This window comes from Microtus ochrogaster, chromosome 4 (genome assembly GCF_000317375.1).
Source record: "Microtus ochrogaster isolate Prairie Vole_2 chromosome 4, MicOch1.0, whole genome shotgun sequence".
Lineage (NCBI taxonomy): Eukaryota > Metazoa > Chordata > Mammalia > Rodentia > Cricetidae > Microtus > Microtus ochrogaster.
In genome coordinates this window covers 45,318,787-45,327,375 of record NC_022011.1, presented here as the reverse complement: position 1 = coordinate 45,327,375, position 8,589 = coordinate 45,318,787, and the positions used below count along the sequence as shown (strand labels likewise).

The 8,589-nt window shown below is 49.4% G+C and overlaps 1 protein-coding gene across 1 annotated transcript in view; it reads left to right on the top strand.

Annotated features, from left to right (window-relative positions):
* The first annotated feature begins 371 nt into the window (after nucleotides 1-371).
* Nucleotides 372-8,589, top strand: part of Exosc2 (exosome component 2) — a 12,022-nt gene continuing 3,804 nt past the window's right edge. Inside the window, exons 1-7 of the mRNA XM_005346098.3 lie at nucleotides 372-496; nucleotides 1,807-1,908; nucleotides 4,191-4,236; nucleotides 4,354-4,443; nucleotides 5,444-5,509; nucleotides 6,228-6,296; nucleotides 8,017-8,193. Coding sequence (XP_005346155.1) covers nucleotides 375-496; nucleotides 1,807-1,908; nucleotides 4,191-4,236; nucleotides 4,354-4,443; nucleotides 5,444-5,509; nucleotides 6,228-6,296; nucleotides 8,017-8,193 — 672 coding nt within the window. The 5' untranslated portion in view covers nucleotides 372-374. The remainder of the gene's footprint in view (nucleotides 497-1,806; nucleotides 1,909-4,190; nucleotides 4,237-4,353; nucleotides 4,444-5,443; nucleotides 5,510-6,227; nucleotides 6,297-8,016; nucleotides 8,194-8,589) is intronic.

The window sequence follows — 8,589 nt, the reverse complement described above, 5'->3', positions numbered from 1 at the left end:
TGTCCCACCCAGCTTTTGGGAGGAGGGGGCAGAAGATCAGTTCAGCAGGGTTATCTGCGACTACACAGAGTTTGAGGCCAGCCATGCCACACACACGGCACGTTTCTCAAAAACAAAAACAAACCCAGCATTCCAACACCAAACCAAATCAACATCATACTCCGTGACAACGTGAGAATTAATTATTCCACAGGCGCTTCCTTGCCAATAGTAAATATGGCATCTCGGCACCCTCCTCTCTCCCTCAGTTTAATAGTTGCCAATAGTCAACATGGCCGCCATACCATGCATTCCTATTGGTTGCTGCTCTGGAGGTGGGCGGGAGTTTTTGCGTTGAGAGTAGAGCTACGCCTGCGTAAGTCATTGGCGCCAAGATGGCGATGGAAATGAGGCTTCCAAAGGCTCGCAAACCTCTCAGTGAGAGCCTGGGCCGCGACTCTAAGAAACATTTGGTGGTACCGGGGGATACGATCACCACGGACACAGGATTCATGCGGTACGTGAGGATTTGGGGGGCCCAAGACCTCAGGAGGCGGCTGCATAGCTCTCTGCACGTGGCCTATTGCCCCGGAACCCAGGCCTCCTGTCCTCTTGTATCTAAGTTACCGAAGTATCTGGGGCACATCCTAGCATCCACATTAGCCTCCTCCTTTCCGAGCCTTGTGCTTCTGACTCCCTTAATCTTGGGTGATCCCGTCTCAGCCCGAGTCCCTTCTTTGACCTATGGTACCTGAAACTTTTGGGTCCTCAGCCTGAAACAAGTTTTGGAGCCTTCGTTGGGAGGGAGAACTGGGGAGGGCTGGAAGCAGGACCTTCCTTACAGCACTCTGAAGGGACAGTGGGCATTGCTGGCTTGGTCACCTCCCTCAGTGTCTCCTCAGCGAGAAGCCCTGTTTTGAAGCAGTGATTTGGGGTGGGGGTGGGTTTAAGCCAACATACCGTGCTAGTATGCACCCAACTGTGCAAACTTAACTTGTAAAGGCAGGCATCTTATGGCAGTTTGGGCAGGCTGTGGAGCCGGACAGCTGCCGTCGTTATTGTTAATGATATTGCTAAGGTCGGAATCCTCACCCTAAAGACAGCGGTGGCAACAGTAATCGGTAAGGTAGTGAGGGTTATGTGAACTGAATAGTAGGACAGAAAAGCAAAGTCCACCATCGTGTTACCACCGAAGGCGATTCTGTGTTCCATAGCCAGGCTCTCCCTCTTGCGTTGCTCTGTCTCTGTCTCTCTGAGACAGGGTCTCACTATAATAACACTGGCTGTTCTGGACCACTGTGTAGACCGCTCTGGCCTGAAGCTCAGATCCCCCTGCTTCTGGCTCTCAAGTTCTGGGCTCAAAGATGTGGTTACCACACCAGGTTCTTTCATTTTTTGGTATGAATGAGGTTAAAGCGTTTATATCATTGCCTCTAAGCTTAAGGTTATGGGATGGTAGAACCCTTAGGATTCATTTCTTTGTACTTTCAACATAGCTTTGTGGTCGGGGTTACACTCTAGCAAGGAGACTTAAGCAGGCACGGCCATCAGAAAACTATAACTGCAGTGGCTGTGGGCCAGCAGGGTTGGAGGAGCAGCTGAGGCAGCAGTGGGGAGGGCTCCTGTGTTGTCTGGGATACTGGAGGTAGGTTGTTGGAAAGTGGCATCTGAGCTGACCTCTTTAGGATGAAAGAGATGGTCCATGTGGCTCTCCTAGGAGCATGCATTGGGCTCAGGGTAGGAGGAGCCTATTATGTTCTTCCAGATGGAAGAGGTCACCTCCAGTGTAACGTGGCTTCCTTTCTTTGTGGTCTCGTCCTTCAACAGGGGCCATGGGACATACATGGGGGAAGAGAAGCTCATTGCGTCTGTGGCCGGCTCGGTGGAGAGGGTGAACAAGCTGATCTGTGTGAAAGCTTTGAAAACCAGGTGAGGACAGAGGTGTGGATCTCTTTCTTGGAGCATCTGGGCTGTACGCAGGTCTCTTCATCTCCCCACAATCCAGTCTGTCCTGTTAAAGGCCTGCTATGTTGAATTCAGCTGTTTTTCATAGCTAGCTTCAGCTGCCAACTTGACACAAATCTAGAGTTACCTGGTAAGCAGGAACCTAAACTGAAGAATCGACACTATCAGATTAGCCTGTGGGCATGTTTTATGGGAGAGTCCAGTCTGTCCCTGGGCAGGTGGGCCTGGGGTGTGTAAGAATGCTGGTTGAGGGCTGGGTATCACTGCACGGCGTTTGTAATCCCAGCACTTGGGGAGGCAGAGGCAGGCAACTCTGTGAGTTCCAGGACAGCTAGGGCCATTCTGAAAGACCCTGTCTAAGAGATGGGAGTGGGAGCAAGGATATGGACATACTGGCTGAGCTTGAGCCTGAGCCTGGGAAGCAAGCCAGCGAGCAGTGTTCCTCCATGGGCTCTGCTTCCGTTCTGCCCTCCAGGTTCCGGCTTTGGCATTCCCTGATGATGGAGTGTTACCTGTAAGCCAGGTAAACCCTCTCCTTCCCGGATTGCTTTTGGTTGTAATGTTGATCACAGCAACAGGGAGCAAACTAGCACACCATGAAAGGTAGCGAGAGCTTCGGAGGTTCCCTCACGTCACTCGACCCCTCTGCAGAGTGGAGAAAATAGCCGTCTCAGGATTTTCATTAGAACTCAGTGACGTGCTGCATGTAGAGTACTTAACACAGGGCCAAGTACCTAAGAGCAGCCCATAAAAGTTAGTCCAGAAGGGAAGCCAGTATGTCTGAAACCGAGTGGTCAAAGAAGAGACCAGGGGCTGAGCTGGGCAGGTGGTCACCTTGCCCGGCAGTGATGGTGAGTATTTGGGCTTCATGTTGTGTGACCTGGGAAGCCCTCGGAAGGGACTGGACAGAAGAAAGCTGTGGCCTCCGTCTTAATCAGCTTGCTGTAGCTGCTGTGGGGACATTGAAGAAGACGGAGCTAGACTAGGGAACTGTACTTACCTAACAAAATAACGAAGTTACGGCAGCTCACACAAGGATAGTAGCACAGCACTGGGGAGAAGCGGCTAGGTCCTCTATGTACTTTGTTTTTGTGTACTGAGTGTCTTTACGTGAAAGGGTGTTGGACTTTGGGGTTTTCTCTCTGTAGGAACGTTGCTCACTTGTAGTAACTGATGTGTTAAGGATAGTTAACAGAGAGGAGGCCGGTGGCAAGCACACTGACCTGGGGGGTGAATGGAGAGAACAGTTCGCTCTGGAAAAGGGGAAGCAGCTGCAGGCAGTCTTCACTTTGGATTTGTTGCTTTTAGAAGTGTCCATGATGCTTTTAATCTCAGCACTCAAGGAGGGAGAAGCGAGCAGATCTCTGAGTTTGAGGCCAGCCTGGTCTACAGCGTGAGTTCCAGGACAGGCTCCAGTGCTACATAGATAATCCCTGTCTTGAAAAACAAAACAAACAAAAAAACCAGAAGAAGTGCTTATGAGCCAGTTGTGCAGCTATTGATATTGGATAGCTCCGTGGCCCCACCCCCTAGGAGCTGGGAGTGTGGATGTGTCCCAGCCTTTCACCATTAACACTCAGTGAGCTCACTGTCAGTGAGGGAGCTGTGAGTGGACAGAGACCAGCCTAATGCCTGGGCTTTCACAAAGAACACTTGCCCCTTGGGATCAGGGTGAGGGACTAGCAAATTGCCGGCTCCAAGCAGGCAGCGGGGAGATGGCAGTTCGAGCCCCCATGGATGGTGACCTGTTTCAGTCTCCTTTCTCCTCCAATGCCCTATTCACAGGCAAGTACTCCATGTTTTTAACTTGTTACATAATTAAAGTTAGGACTGCAATCTAAAGCAATGGTTCGCAATGAGCAATTTCTTTTTTTTAAAGACTTATTTTTTAATTATGTATACAGGGTTCTTCCTGCGTGTTTTCCTTCAGGCCAGAAGAGGGCGCCAGATCTCATTACAGATGGTTGTGAGCTGCCATGTGGTTGCTGGGAATTGAACTCAGGACCTCTGGAAGAGCAGACAGTGCTCTTAACCTCTGAGCCATCTCTCCAGCCCCAATGAGCAATTTCTTTAAGGATAGCTAATGAAGCATACATAGAGTGATTCGGAAGGCCCCAGGTCTAAACACTGGTTATACCTGTTTGCCAGATATGCTTAACGAAGCCCTGACTGTTGACTCAGTCTCAGACAGTGCTTGGTCTGGTCAGCCTGCTGACTACTGGGTAACCTTTTGCTTTCTCTTGCAGGTACAATGGAGAAGTAGGAGACATTGTAGTGGGGAGAATCACAGAGGTAAAGTCGCTGTTTACAGAGTGAAGCAGGCTGGTGGCTCAGGGATGGGACCGCCATTCTGTGAAATGCTGAGTGAAAACAGTGCCCCTGAGATGCTGTCCTACGTTTTCCTTACAGGTTCAACAGAAGAGGTGGAAGGTGGAAACAAATTCTAGGCTGGATTCCGTCTTGCTCCTCTCGTCCATGAACCTGCCTGGAGGGGAGCTGGTAAGTGCTTGCCTGCCTGGCACTGTCCAGGTAGCTGTCGGGCTCTTGCTCCACCACAGAGCTCTGCTCACACTATTGCTGTTCGTCACAGAGTCGGCTACTGAAGGGGAACATAGGCAGCAACTAGTGTATGGTACCAGAAACACGTGTGGAGTGCACTCCCTAGCCAGAGCTAGGGAGAGAGAGTCCTGAACCTTGGTGCTGATTTCCTGTCTTGGTGCATTGGCATTGCACAGTGAAGATGTTCATGAAGGAATTGCCTCAGCTTCCTTTCTTTTATTTTTTTGCGGGGACAGAGGTTAGGGTTGAGGCAGAGTTTCTCTGTGTAGTCCTGACTGTCTTGAAACTCACTATGTAGCCCAGGCTGGCCTGGAACTCACAGAGATCTGCCTGCCTCTGCCTTTCTAGTGCTGAGATTAAAGGCGTGCGCCACTAAGCCCCATTTGTGCTTAGTTTTCAATAACTTGAATGACACTTGGTTATCCCAGTGACAGCTTTTTGTCCATATCATGTTCAGTTCTGTCATTTCAGAGAGGCTTCCTGAACTAGGTCCTATGGAGAGTCCAGAATAAAGGAGGCACAACTGAGTCCCTTGGAGAGCTTCTAGATGAGTGGAGGGTGGGAGATAACTGAGCCATGTGGTGGCAGGAGAATGAAGAAACATGGGGAGTCGTTGTTCACAGGAGGGTCCTGTGAGGTTGGGGATGCTGAGGTGACAGGAGGATACATGCGCAGACACGGTCTGATGGAAGTGTGGTGGGTGAGCGGGGGACCAGGCTCAGTGAGCTGGAGAGAGTCTGGGTATTAGCTCAGGAGGGTCCCTCCTGGGAGAGCTAGCATCATCTCCCTTGTTCTTTGGCGGCTCAAGAGGTCTTGTCACAGTCCTTCACATTAGGACACCGTGGTGGGCGTCACAGGTCTCAAGCAAAAGACCTCAGTGGAAAGAGCGCTTCCTGAGAGTGAGGCTTGTGTCATGTGCTCGTTTTCCTGTGTGTTTCAGAGGAGAAGATCTGCAGAGGATGAGCTGGCCATGAGAGGCTTCTTACAGGAAGGAGACCTCATCAGTGTATCCTGCCCAATAGGGCTGCAAGCATGACCAAAGGTCTGAGTTTTGGGTCAGGTGTCCAGGGCCCCGTGGCAGCTTTGCTCTTTCTCCTTAGCTCAGAACAATACCCTGGGTGTAAGCTAGACAGACATAATTGTCTTTCCTTTGTTTTTAAGAAGGATAGTCCAAACTGGCTTGGAACTCACTGTATATCCCAGGCTAGCCTCAAACATGGTATTTCTGTCTCTGCTTCCTGAATATTGATATTTTAGGCATAGGCCATCATTGCTGGCTTAGCTCCAAATTTCCTTTTTTATCTTAAAAAATATTTTATTACATTTATTTATTTATTTATGTGTGCAATCAAATCACTGCTATTCTGTGCATGTGGGGGTCAGAGGACAACTTGCAGGAGTTGATTCTCTTTTTTTCCCATGTGGGTCTGGGGGTGGAACTCAGATTGTCAGGCTGGATGCCAAGTATCTTTACCCGCTAAGCCATCTCCATAGCCCTCAAGTTTTCTAAACAATATGAACATTTAGCCCAGAGAATAGAAAAGATTGTATCAAGATATTCTTGCCCAACCAAGGGGAGAGGTGAGGTCATAGTGATGTCCCCCTGGGGTCATGTAAGATAAGCAGGGTGGCCTCTTGGGGATGGAAGGGCAAGCTGGATGCAGGCAGTGACACAAGAGTGGGTTGTCGCCAAGGCTACTGTTGTTCCTTCATCACCTGGGCAGGCAGAGGTCCAGGCAGTGTTCTCGGATGGAGCTGTTTCTCTGCACACAAGGAGCCTGAAATATGGAAAGGTAAGTCAGGCTTGGGAGGCTTTCAAGTCTGAATCCCCATAGCTCCTTGGCATGACTGACCTAACGACCTGGTGATTAGCTGGGTCTGGTGTTGGGGACCTGTAATCCCAGCCCCCTGGAAGCTGAAGTAGAATTACAAACTGGACTCCATAGTGAGATAACCTCTCTGTACAATCCCCATCTTAAAACAACAAAAAGCAACAACACAGAATCCAGTTGGTTAGGACTGCTGGTTGCTGGCTGTGCTTTCAGAGCCTGGTGGGAGAGGGAGTTTCTGCTGCCTGTGGCAGGGCAAAGGGTGATTGATGTCTTAAGTCCTTTTCCTCCTGACGAGCCTGTTATGGTAGATCCCCCACCCCCTCAGATTGGGGCTGTGAAGCTCTACTCCCTCTGGAAGATGCTCAGCCTGGTATTGAAAGGCTGGCTGCATGTCTGCAGAACTGTGTCCACATGGTGGGTATTAAAGATGGATTTCTCATCTGAGCCTCTAAATGAAATTTGCCTGCTTCTGTGAGGTTCCATTATTGAGATCATTTATTTTAAAGACAACATGCTTCCTAGGACACATTAGGGTGTAGTTATTTCTTGGCTTTTTATTTCTGAGAGCAACAAAAGAGCTGTGTCCTTTAATGAAATGGCAGCTGTCACCATGTTCTTGAACATGTACTTGAAGGAGGAGGAGGTGTTGTGTGTGCTGACCTCCACAGCCTGTTACTGTAAACACTTCGTGGTATGTGGACCTAGAGCTGACCAGTCAAAACCAGGCTTGGGTTTGCCAACCCAGTGAACCACCTCTCGTGGGTGGCATGGGAATTTGAGGTTAAGATCTGAACTAGGGTCATGGAATGGACCTGTTATGTGGCCAGCGGGAGGTTCCTCATTGGCTCTGCACACCTGCTCTGGGTTAGAAGGCAAAGGGAAGTGACACAGTATTGATGGCCACTTTCTTTTAATTAAAATGTGCATGCCGCCAAGCGGTGGTAGCACACGCCTTTAATCCCAGCAGAGGCAGGCAGACCTCTATGAGTTCCAGGACAAACTCTAAAGCAACAGAGAAACTCTTGTCTCAAAAAACCGAAGCAACAACAAAATAATAATAATAAAAAGTGCATGCCATGGTATATGTGTGGAGGTCAGAGGACATCTTGTAGGAGTTGGTTATCTCGTACTGTGTGGGTTCTGGGGATTGAACTCAGCTTGTCATGCTTGGCAGCAGGCACCTTTACCATCATCTCACCAGCCTGACTGCCACCGTCTCTGGAATGTATAGCCAGGGGTCAGAAATGTGTTCTGCAAAGTGCATGCTCCATGTGCACTGGGTGACAGGAAGGACAATGATGGGGTGTGTTGGGATGTGTATTCTCTAACCTACTTTGCATTCATCTCACTGATTGTTTCTTGCTCTTTTTTGTGGGGGAATTGAGTCTTACTAGGAAGCTCAGGTAGCCTGGCATTAGTGAGCCTCTTACCTCAGCCTCTCAGATGCTATGCTTCACTACCTGGCTTCAGATCCATTTCCTTTTGATGCTACAGTTGTTGTTTTGTTTGTTTGTTTGTTTTGCCCTAAGACAGGGTTTCTCTGTGTAGCCCTGGTTGTCCTGGAACTTACTATGTAGACCAGGATGGCTTCAAACTCACAGAGATCCACCTGCCTCTGTCTCCCAAGTGCTGGGATTAAAGACGTGTGCTATCATGTCTGTCTTATGGTCTGTCTCTCTAGCTAGGTCAGGGAGTTTTAGTCCAGGTCTCTCCTTCCCTGGTGAAAAGACAGAAGACTCATTTCCATGACTTGCCGTGTGGTGCTTCAGTGATTCTGGGTAACAATGGTTTCATCTGGATCTACCCCACACCCGAGCACAAAGATGAGGATGCTGGAGGCTTCATTGCAAACCTGGAGGTGAGTGAACATCATTGCAGCTGTTGGTTGGGAGTATTTGTGGCAGGCAGAATCTGGTGTGTGTGTGTGTGTGTGTGAGTGTGAGAGAGAGACAGAGACAGAGAGAGACGGGGGGGGGGGAGATTATGTGCTGTGACACATGTAGAGGTCAGAGGGCAAGCCTCTGTTGATCCTTGCCTTTCTCTTCCTTGTTTGAGACAGTCTCTGCTAACTGGTCTATGAGCTTCTGAAGATTTTCTGATTGGTGTGGTAGGGTTACAGACTTTTGTGCTCTGTCCAGCTTTTATGGGATTTTTTTTTTAATTTATTTATTTATTGAGGATTTCTGCCTCCTCCCCGCCACCGCCTCCCATTTCCCTCGCCCTCCCCCGATCAAGTCCCTCTCCCTCATCAGCT